At 54.9% G+C, this 12,336-nt stretch overlaps 1 protein-coding gene across 1 annotated transcript; it reads left to right on the forward strand.

Annotated features, from left to right (window-relative positions):
• Nucleotides 1-650: 650 nt before the first annotated feature.
• TOMM7 (translocase of outer mitochondrial membrane 7) lies at nucleotides 651-11,849 on the forward strand. The gene is made up of 3 exons (XM_032980601.2): nucleotides 651-1,093; nucleotides 7,627-7,675; nucleotides 11,381-11,849. The coding sequence occupies exons 1-3, from the start codon at nucleotides 994-996 to the stop codon at nucleotides 11,394-11,396; spliced, it is 165 nt and encodes a 54-aa protein (XP_032836492.1). The 5' UTR covers nucleotides 651-993; the 3' UTR covers nucleotides 11,397-11,849.
• Nucleotides 11,850-12,336: the final 487 nt, after the last annotated feature.

Here is a 12,336-nt window from a genome sequence, read left to right on the forward strand (position 1 = left end):
GTCCTTACCAAAATGGCGTCCAGTGACACAGCCTGCCCTCGCCAAGATGGCGTCCACAGTGACACTGCCTGCCCTCACAAGATGGCGTCCACAGTGCGCTGCCTGCCCTCACAAGATGGCGTCCACAGTGACACTGCCTGACCTCGCAAGATGGCGTCCACAGTGACACAGCCTGCCCTCGCCAAGATGGCGTCCACAGTGACACTGCCTGCCCTCACAAGATGGCGTCCACAGTGCGCTGCCTGCCCTCACAAGATGGCGTCCACAGTGACACTGCCTGACCTCGCAAGATGGCGTCCACAGTGACACTGCCTGCCCTCGCCAAGATGGCGTCCACAGTGACACTGCCTGCCCTTGCCAAGATGGCGTCCACAGTGACACTGCCTGCCCTCGCCAAGATGGCGTCCACAGTGACACTGCCTGCCCTCGCCAAGATGGCGTCCAGTGACACTGCCTGCCCTCGCCAAGATGGCGTCCACAGTGACACTGCCTGCCCTCGCCAAGATGGCGTCCATAGTGACACTGCCTGCCCTCACAAGATGGCGTCCACAGTGCGCTGCCTGCCCTCGCAAGATGGCGTCCACAGTGACACTGCATGTCCTTACCAACATGGCGTTCACAGTGACACTGCCTACTCCCTTCCCAGTGACGTCACTTCCGCATCCACCACGTGCTTCTCCGTCTCAAGGGCGCCATCTGCACACACAGACAGCTGGAGACTGACAAAGAGACAGACACGAGAGAGAGACAGACAGACAGAGACACTCACGAGAGAGACAGACAGAGACACTCACGAGAGAGACAGACAGAGACAGACAGACACGAGAGAGAGACAGACAGACAGAGACACACACGAGAGAGAGACAGACAGAGACAGACAGACACGAGAGAGACAGACAGAGACACACGAGAGAGACAGAGACACACACGAGAGACGCGAGACAGAGAGACACACGAGACAGAGAGACAGACAGACAGAGAGACACTCGCGCGATGTCTCTGAGCAAGGAGTCGAGGCGGAGGCTGTCTCGCGTGTTCCGCGTGACGCAGCTCGCGATCCGATGGGGATTCATCCCCACGGTCCTCTACCTGGGTCAGTACCTCCACACGCACCCCTAGCTACACACACCCCTAGCTACAAACACCCCTAGCTACAAGCACCCCTAGCTACACGCACCCCTAGCTACACACACCTACACCTACACACACCCCTAGCTAGCTACCACTACACACCCCTAGCTAGCTACCTGTACACACCCCTAGCTAGCTACCACTACACACCCCTAGCTAGCTACCTGTACACACCCCTAGCTAGCTACCACTACACACCCCTAGCTAGCTACCTGTACACACCCCTAGCTAGCTACCTGTACACACCCCTAGCTAGCTACCTGTACACACCCCTAGCTAGCTACCTGTACACACCCCTAGCTAGCTACCTGTACACACCCCTAGCTAGCTACCTGTACACACCCCTAGCTAGCTACCTGTACACACCCCTAGCTAGCTACCTGTACACACCCCTAGCTAGCTACCACTACACACCCCTAGCTACCTGTACACACCCCTAGCTAGCTACCTGTACACACCCCTAGCTAGCTACCTGTACACGCCCCTAGCTAGCTACCTGTACACACCCCTAGCTAGCTACCTGTACACACCCCTAGCTAGCTACCTGTACACACCCCTAGCTAGATACCACTACACACCCCTAGCTAGCTACCTGTACACACCCCTAGCTAGCTACCTGTAAACACCCCTAGCTAGCTACCACTACACACCCCTAGCTACCTGTACACACCCCTAGCTAGCTACCTGTACACACCCCTAGCTAGCTACCTGTACACACCCCTAGCTAGCTACCTGTACACACGCCTAGCTAGCTACCTGTACACACCCCTAGCTAGCTACCTGTACACACCCCTAGCTAGCTACCTGTACACACCCCTAGCTAGCTACCTGTACACACCCCTAGCTAGCTACCTGTACACACCCCTAGCTAGCTACCACTACACACCCCTAGCTACCTGTACACACCCCTAGCTAGCTACCTGTACACACCCCTAGCTAGCTACCTGTACACGCCCCTAGCTAGCTACCTGTACACACCCCTAGCTAGCTACCTGTACACACCCCTAGCTAGCTACCTGTACACATCCCCAAGCTAGATACCACTACACACCCCTAGCTAGCTACCTGTACACACCCCTAGCTAGCTACCTGTACACACCCCTAGCTAGCTACCACTACACACCCCTAGCTACCTGTACACACCCCTAGCTAGCTACCTGTACACACCCCTAGCTAGCTACCTGTACACACCCCTAGCTAGCTACCTGTACACACGCCTAGCTAGCTACCTGTACACACCCCTAGCTAGCTACCTGTACACACCCCTAGCTAGCTACCTGTACACACCCCTAGTTAGCTACCTGTACACACCCCTAGCTAGCTACCTGTACACACCCCTAGCTAGCTACCTGTATACACCCCTAGCTAGCTACCACTACACACCCCTAGCTAGCTACCTGTACACACCCCTAGCTAGCTACCTGTACACACCCCTAGCTAGCTACCACTACACACCCCTAGCTAGCTACCTGTACACACCCCTAGCTAGCTACCTGTACACACCCTTAGCTAGCTACCTGTACACACCCCGAGCTAGCTACCTGTACACACCCCTAGCTAGCTACCTGTACACACCCCTAGCTAGCTACCTGTACACACCCCTAGCTAGCTACCACTACACACCCCTAGCTAGCTACCTGTACACACCCCTAGCTAGCTACCTGTACACACCCCTAGCTAGCTACCTGTACACACCCCTAGGTAGCTACCTGTACACACCCCTAGCTAGCTACCACTACACACCCCTAGCTACCTGTACACACCCCTAGCTAGCTACCTGTACACACCCCTAGCTAGCTACCTGTACACACCCCTAGCTAGATACCACTACACACCCCTAGCTAGCTACCTGTACACACCCCTAGCTAGCTACCTGTACACACCCCTAGCTAGCTACCACTACACACCCCTAGCTACCTGTACACACCCCTAGCTAGCTACCTGTACACACCCCTAGCTAGCTACCTGTACACACCCCTAGCTAGCTACCTGTACACACGCCTAGCTAGCTACCTGTACACACCCCTAGCTAGCTACCTGTACACACCCCTAGCTAGCTACCTGTACACACCCCTAGCTAGCTACCACTACACACCCCTAGCTAGCTACCTGTACACACCCCTAGCTAGCTACCTGTACACACCCTTAGCTAGCTACCTGTACACACCCCGAGCTAGCTACCTGTACACACCCCTAGCTAGCTACCTGTACACACCCCTAGCTAGCTACCTGTACACACCCCTAGCTAGCTACCACTACACACCCCTAGCTAGCTACCTGTACACACCCCTAGCTAGCTACCTGTACACACCCCTAGCTAGCTACCTGTACACACCCCTAGGTAGCTACCTGTACACACCCCTAGCTAGCTACCACTACACACCCCTAGCTACCTGTACACACCCCTAGCTAGCTACCTGTACACACCCCTAGCTAGCTACCTGTACACGCCCCTAGCTAGCTACCTGTACACACCCCTAGCTAGCTACCTGTACACACCCCTAGCTAGCTACCTGTACACACCCCTAGCTAGCTACCTGTACACACGCCTAGCTAGCTACCTGTACACACCCCTAGCTAGCTACCTGTACACACCCCTAGCTAGCTACCTGTATACACCCCTAGCTAGCTACCACTACACACCCCTAGCTAGCTACCTGTACACACCCCTAGCTAGCTACCTGTACACACCCCTAGCTAGCTACCACTACACACCCCTAGCTACCTGTACACACCCCTAGCTAGCTACCTGTACACACCCCTAGCTAGCTACCTGTACACGCCCCTAGCTAGCTACCTGTACACACCCCTAGCTAGCTACCTGTACACACCCCTAGCTAGCTACCTGTACACACCCCTAGCTAGATACCACTACACACCCCTAGCTAGCTACCTGTACACACCCCTAGCTAGCTACCTGTACACACCCCTAGCTAGCTACCACTACACACCCCTAGCTACCTGTACACACCCCTAGCTAGCTACCTGTACACACCCCTAGCTAGCTACCTGTACACACCCCTAGCTAGCTACCTGTACACACGCCTAGCAGCTACCTGTACACACCCCTAGCTAGCTACCTGTACACACCCCTAGCTAGCTACCTGTACACACCCCTAGTTAGCTACCTGTACACACCCCTAGCTAGCTACCTGTACACACCCCTAGCTAGCTACCTGTATACACCCCTAGCTAGCTACCACTACACACCCCTAGCTAGCTACCTGTACACACCCCTAGCTAGCTACCTGTACACACCCCTAGCTAGCTACCACTACACACCCCTAGCTAGCTACCTGTACACACCCCTAGCTAGCTACCTGTACACACCCTTAGCTAGCTACCTGTACACACCCCGAGCTAGCTACCTGTACACACCCCTAGCTAGCTACCTGTACACACCCCTAGCTAGCTACCTGTACACACCCCTAGCTAGCTACCTGTACACACCCCTAGCTAGCTACCTGTACACACCCCTAGCTAGCTACCTGTACACACCCCTAGCTAGCTACCTGTACACACCCCTAGCTAGCTACCACTACACACCCCTAGCTAGCTACCTGTACACACCCCTAGCTAGCTACCTGTACACACCCCTAGCTAGCTACCACTACACACCCCTAGCTAGCTACCTGTACACACCCCTAGCTAGCTACCTGTACACACCCCTAGCTAGCTACCTGTACACACCCCGAGCTAGCTACCTGTACACACCCCTAGCTAGCTACCTGTACACACCCCTAGCTAGCTACCTGTACACACCCCTAGCTAGCTACCTGTACACACCCCTAGCTAGCTACCACTACACACCCCTAGCTACCTGTACACACCCCTAGCTAGCTACCTATACACACCCCTAGCTAGCTACCTGTACACACCCCTAGCTAGCTACCTGTACACACCCCTAGCTAGCTACCTGTACACACCCCTAACTAGCTACCTGTACACACCCCTAGCTAGCTACCACTACACACCCCTAGCTAGCTACCTGTACACACCCCTAGCTAGCTACCACTACACACCCCTAGCTAGCTACCTGTACACACCCCTAGCTAGCTACCTGTACACACCCCTAGCTAGCTACCTGTACACACCCCTAGCTAGCTACCTGTACACACCCCTAGCTAGCTACCTGTACACACCCCTAGCTAGCTACCTGTACACACACCTAGCTAGCTACACACACACCTAGCTACACACACCCCTAGCTAGCTACCTGTACACACCCCTAGCTAGCTACCACTACACACCCCTAGCTAGCTACCACTACACACCCCTAGCTAGCTACCTGTACACAACCCTAGCTAGCTACCTGTACAAACCCCTAGCTAGCTACCTGTACACACCCCTAGCTAGCTACCACTACACACCCCTAGCTAGCTACCACTACACACCCCTAGCTAGCTACCACTACACACCCCTAGCTAGCTACCACTACACACCCCTAGCTAGCTACCTATACACACCCCTAGCTAGCTACCTGTACACACCCCTAGCTAGCTACCTGTACACACCCCTAGCTAGCTACCTGTACACACCCCTAGCTAGCTACCTGTACACACCCCTAGCTAGCTACCTGTACACACCCCTAGCTAGCTACCTGTACACACCCCTAGCTAGCTACCTGTACACACCCCTAGCTAGCTACCTGTACACACCCCTAGCTAGCTACCTGTACACACCCCTAGCTAGCTACCTGTACACACCCCTAGCTAGCTACCTGTACACACACCCTAGCTAGCTACCTGTACACACACCCTAGCTAGCTACCTGTACACACCCCTAGCTAGCTACCTGTACACACCCCTAGCTAGCTACCTGTACACACCCCTAGCTAGCTACCTGTACACACCCCTAGCTAGCTACCTGTACACACCCCTAGCTACCTGTACACACCCCTAGCTAGCTACCTGTACACCCCCCTAGCTAGCTACCTGTACACACCCCTAGCTAGCTACCTGTACACACCCCTAGCTAGCTACCTGTACACACCCCTAGCTAGCTACCTGTACACACCCCTAGCTAGCTACCTGTACACACCCCTAGCTACCTGTACACACCCCTAGCAAGCTACCTGTACACACCCCTAGCTAGCTACCTGTACACACCCCTAGCTAGCTACCTGTACACACCCCTAGCTAGCTACCTGTACACACCCCTAGCTAGCTACCTGTACACACCCCTAGCCAGCTATCTGTACACACCCCTAGCTAGCTACCTGTACACACCCCTAGCCAGCTATCTGTACACACCCCTAGCTAGCTACCTGTACACACCCCTAGCTAGCTACCTGTACACACCCCTAGCTAGCTACCTGTACACACCCCTAGCTAGCTACCTGTACACACCCCTGTGTCTGTGTCTCCCCGTGTCTGTGTCTCACTGTGTCTGTGTCTCACTGTGTCTGTGTCTCACTGTGTCTGTGTCTCACTGTGTCTGTGTCTCACTGTGTCTGTGTCTCACTGTGTCTATGTCTCACTGTGGCTGTGTCTCACTGTGTCTGTGTCTCACTGTGTCTCACTGTGTCTGTGTCTCACTGTGTCTGTGTCTCACTGTGTCTGTGTCTCACTGTGTCTCACAGTCTGTGTCTCACTGTGTCTGTCTCACTGTGTCTGTGTCTCACTGTGTCTGTGTCTCACTGTGTCTGTGTCTCACTGTGTCTGTGTCTCCCCGTGTCTGTGTCTCACTGTGTCTCACTGTGTCTGTGTCTCACTGTGTCTGTGTATCTCTGTCTGTGTCTCACTGTGTCTGTGTCTCACTGTGTCTGTGTCTCACTGTGTCTGTGTCTCACTGTGTCTGTGTCTCACTGTGTCTCACTGTGTCTGTGTCTCACTGTGTCTGTGTCTCACTGTGTCTGTGTCTCACTGTCTGTGTCTCACTGTGTCTGTGTCTCACTGTGTCTGTGTCTCCCCGTGTCTGTGTCTCACTGTGTCTGTGTCTCCCCGTGTCTGTGTCTCACTGTGTCTGTGTCTCCCCGTGTCTGTGTCTCTCTGTCTCCCCGTGTCTGTGTCTCACTGTGTCTGTGTCTCACTGTGTCTGTCTCACTGTGTCTGTGTCTCACTGTGTCTGTGTCTCACTCTGTCTGTGTCTCACTGTGTCTGTGTCTCACTGTGTCTGTGTCTCCCCGTGTCTGTGTCTCCCCGTGTCTGTGTCTCACTGTGTCTGTGTCTCACTGTGTCTGTGTCTCACTGTGTCTGTGTCTCACTGTGTCTGTGTCTCACTGTGTCTGTGTCTCACTGTGTCTGTGTCTCACTGTGTCTGTGTCTCCCCGTGTCTGTGTCTCACTGTCTGTGTCTCCCCGTGTCTGTGTCTCACTGTGTCTGTGTCTCACTGTGTCTCACTGTGTCTGTGTCTCACTGTGTCTCACTGTGTCTGTGTCTCACTGTGTCTGTGTCTCACTGTGTCTGTGTCTCACTGTCTGTGTCTCACTGTGTCTCACTGTGTCTGTGTCTCACTGTGTCTCACTGTGTCTGTGTCTCACCGTGTGGTTTCCAGGCTTCAAGAAGGGAGCTGACCCAGGAATGCCGGAACCAACCCTCATGAGGTGAGATGGTTACCAGTTTTCGGTTACTGAAATCGTTCAGGCGTAGATTGAACAAATTACTCAACATTCTGTGCCTAGGAGATGTTAACTACCTCGCCTGGTCTACAGGAGGTCGTGGGTTCCATCCCGGACCCTGACACCACAGTGGCTAGGAGATGTTGACTACCTCGCCTGGTATACAGGAGGTCGTGGGTTAGATCCTGACCCTGACACCACAGTGGCTAGGAGATGTTGACTACCTCGCATGGTCTACAGGAGGTCGTGGGTTAGATCCTGACACCACAGTGGCTAGGAGATGTTGACTACCTCGCCTGGTCTACAGGAGGTCGTGGGTTAGATCCTGACACCACAGTGGCTAGGAGATGTTGACTACCTCGCCTGGTATACAGGAGGTCGTGGGTTAGATCCTGACACCACTGTGGCTAGGAGATGTTGACTGCCTCGCCTGGTATACAGGAGGTCGTGGGTTAGATCCTGACACCACAGTGGCTAGGAGATGTTGACTACCTCACCTGGTATACAGGAGGTCGTGGGTTAGCTCCTGACCCTGACAACACAGTGGCTAGGAGATGTTGACTACCTCGCCTGGTATACAGGAGGTCGTGGGTTAGACCCTGACACCCACAGTGGCTAGGAAATGTTGACTACCTCGCCTGGTCTACAGGAGGTCGTGGGTTAGATCCTGACCCTGACACCACAGTGGCTTGGAGATGTTGACTACCTCGCCTGGTCTACAGGAGGTCGTGGGTTAGATCCTGACTCTGACACCACAGTGGCTAGGAGATGTTGACTACCTCGCCTGGTCTACAGGAGGTCGTGGGTTAGATCCTGACCCTGACACCACAGTGGCTTGGAGATGTTGACTACCTCGCCTGGTCTACAGGAGGTCGTGAGTTAGATCCTGACACCACAGTGGCTAGGAGATGTTGACTACCTCGCCTGATCTACAAGAGGTCGTGGGTTAGATCCTGACCCTGACACCACAGTGGCTAGGAGATGTTGACTACCTCGCCTGGTCTACAGGAGGTCGTGGGTTAGATCCTGACACCACAGTGGCTAGGAGATGTTGACTACCTCGCCTGGTCTACAGGAGGTCGTGGGTTAGCTCCTGACCCTGATACCACAGTGGCTAGGAGATGCCGACTACCTCGCCTGGTCTACAGGAGGTCGTGGGTTAGACCCTGACACCCACAGTGGCTAGGAGATGTTGACTACCTCGCCTGGTCTACAGGAGGTCGTGGGTTAGATCCTGACCCTGACACCACAGTGGCTTGGAGATGTTGACTACCTCGCCTGGTCTACAGGAGGTCGTGGGTTAGATCCTGACTCTGACACCACAGTGGCTAGGAGATGTTGACTACCTCGCCTGATCTACAAGAGGTCGTGGGTTAGATCCTGACCCTGACACCACAGTGGCTAGGAGATGTTGACTACCTCGCCTGGTCTACAGGAGGTCGTGGGTTAGGTCCTGACACCACAGTGGCTAGGAGATGTTGACTACCTCGCCTGGTATACAGGAGGTCGTGAGTTAGATCCTGACACCACAGTGGCTAGGAGATGTTGACTACCTCGCCTGGTCTACAGGAGGTCGTGGGTTAGACCCTGACACCACAGTGGCTAGGAGATGTTGACTAACTCGCCTGGCCTACAGGAGGTCGTGGGTTAGATCCTGACACCACAGTGGCTAGGAGATGTTGACTACCTCGCCTGGTCTACAGGAGGTCGTGGGTTAGATCCTGACACCACAGTGGCTAGGAGATGTTGACTACCTCGCCTGGTCTACAGGAGGTCGTAGGTTAGATCCTGACCCTGACGCCCACAGTGGCTAGGAGATGTTGACTACCTCGCCTGGTATACAGGAGGTCGTGGGTTAGATCCTGACACCACAGTGGCTAGGAGATGTTGACTACCTCGCCTGGTCTACAGGAGGTCGTGGGTTCCATCCCGGACCCTGACAACGCCTGCTGCTGCTGTATATTTGGAGTCCGCGTGGCTCCGTCTCTCTCCGTGTTTCTGTCACTGTGTCACTGTGTGTGTCGCTGTGTTTATGGATCACCACAGTGGCCAGGAGATGTTACCACCTCGACTGGTCTACAGGAGGTCGCGCGTTTGATCTGGGGCCCTGTAGACCAGGCGAGGTAGTCAACATCTCCTAGCCACTGTGGGTGTCAGGGTCAGGATCTAACCCACGACCTCCTGTAGACCAGGCGAGGTAGTCAACATCTCCTAGCCACTGTGGTGTCAGTCAGGATCTAACCCACGACCTCCTGTAGACCAGGTGAGGTAGTCAACATCTCCTAGCCACTGTGGTGTCAGGATCTAACCCACGACCTCCTGTATACCAGGCGAGGTAGTCAACATCTCCTAGCCACTGTGGTGTCAGTCAGGATCTAACCCACGACCTCCTGTAGACCAGGCGAGGTAGTCAACATCTCCTAGCCACTGTGGTGTCAGGATCTAGCCCATGACCTCCTGTAGACCAGGCGAGGTAGTCAACATCTCCTAGCCACTGGGTGTGAGTCAGGATCTAACCCACGACCTCCTGTATACCAGGCGAGGTAGTCAACATCTAGCCACTGGGTGTGAGTCAGGATCTAACCCACGACCTCCTGTATACCAGGCGAGGTAGTCAACATCTCCTAGCCACTGGGTGTGAGTCAGGATCTAACCCACGACCTCCTGTAGACCAGGCAAGGTAGTCAACATCTCCTAGCCACTGTGGTGTCAGGGTCAGGATCTAACCCACGACCTCCTGTATACCAGGCGAGGTAGTCAACATCTCCTAGCCACTGTGGTGTCAGGGTCAGGATCTAACCCACGACCTCCTGTAGACCAGGCGAGGTAGTCAACATCTCCTAGCCACTGTGGTGTCAGGATCTAACCCACGACCTCCTGTAGACCAGGCGAGGTAGTCAACATCTCCTAGCCACTGTGGTGTCAGGATCTAACCCACGACCTCCTGTAGACCAGGCGAGGTAGTCAACATCTCCTAGCCACTGTGGTGTCAGGATCTAACCCACGACCTCCTGTAGACCAGGCGAGGTAGTCAACATCTCCTAGCCACTGTGGTGTCAGGGTCAGGATCTAACCCACAACCTCCTGTATACCAGGCGAGGTAGTCAACATCTCCTAGCCACTGTGGTGTCAGGGTCAGGATCTAACCCACGACCTCCTGTAGACCAGGCGAGGTAGTCAACATCTCCTAGCCACTGTGGTGTCAGGATCTAGCCCATGACCTCCTGTACACCAGGCGAGGTAGTCAACATCTCCTAGCCACTGTGGTGTCAGGATCTAACCCACGACCTCCTGTATACCAGGCAAGGTAGTCAACATCTCCTAGCCACTGTGGTGTCAGGATCTAGCCCATGACCTCCTGTACACCAGGCGAGGTAGTCAACATCTCCTAGCCATTGTGGTGTCAGAATCTAACCCATGACCTCCTGTAGACCAGGCGAGGTAGTCAACATCTCCTAGCCATTGTGGTGTCAGAATCTAACCCATGACCTCCTGTAGACCAGGCGAGGTAGTCAACATCTCCTAGCCATTGTGGTGTCAGAATCTAACCCATGACCTCCTGTAGACCAGGCGAGGTAGTCAACATCTCCTAGCCACTGTGGTGTCAGGATCTAACCCACGACCTCCTGTAGACCAGGCGAGGTAGTCAACATCTCCACTGCGGTTCTAATCACTGCCTCTGTGTTGCAGCTTGCTCTGGGCTTGACCACAGCCAATCGCAAGCCAGGACGCAGGCATCGGGCTACCGGACCAATCAGGAGCCCCCGAAGAAGACGCCCACAGCCAAGCAGCCAATTAGAATCCAGCCATTCCGCTTTTAGGGCCAACCGGATTGACCAATGGGAAGAGAGATGAGCCAGCCAATCGCAGGTCGGGGCAAAGAACGAGGCCTCCGAAACAGCCAATCGGATCGCAGATATTTATTCGGCCAATGAGAAGCCCAGCTTCCCTGTGCGCCGGCCAATCGGAGCCAAGGGCGCCCCTACGTTCCACCAATGGGACGTGTTTGGCGAGTGGACGGACATCCAATCGGAGCGAAGACAAACTCGCCAGCCATTCAGAGAGCGGATACATTAAGCGTTCCCATCTCTCTGTGATCCACCAACCCCCGCCCCCCATTCTCTATCCGCTGCGTGGCTCAATAAAAGTGGCGAATCGAGGTTCAGCGTCGGTCCGTCACTCAGCCTTGCCCTCACCACCGGCGCCATCGCACTGTGTCAGTGTGCCTGTGTACGTGTGTACCCGTGTGTCAGTGTGTGTACCTGTGTACATGTACCTGTGTGTCCGTATACCTGTATATGTGAACCTGGCAAGGTCCCATCGGTGAGCTCCTCCGGCGGGCAAGGCTGCGTTGGCTGGGTCATGTAGCCCGCATGCCCAGCCACCGCATGCCGAAACAGCTTTTGTTTGGCCGGATTGAGGGGGCTAAACGGGCGTGGCACGGGCTAGAGAAGAGATGGAGTGATGTGGTACAGGAGGACGTGGAGCTGAGTGGACTTGCCGATGACCGGTACCAGCGGTGTCAAGATCGGCCTCTGTGGAGGAGGCTCGTGAAGGATGCTACTGGGCAGTTGGAGGCAGTCGCCCTCCAACAACAACGGAGGGCGGAGGAGCGACGCTCACAACAACGAGCGGAGCGCCGGGTG

Source organism: Petromyzon marinus, unplaced genomic scaffold (genome assembly GCF_048934315.1).
Source record: "Petromyzon marinus isolate PM22_M1 ecotype Great Lakes invasive population unplaced genomic scaffold, UKy_Petmar_22M1.pri1.0 PM_Scaffold_443, whole genome shotgun sequence".
In the NCBI taxonomy this organism is placed as follows: Eukaryota; Metazoa; Chordata; class Hyperoartia; order Petromyzontiformes; family Petromyzontidae; genus Petromyzon; species Petromyzon marinus.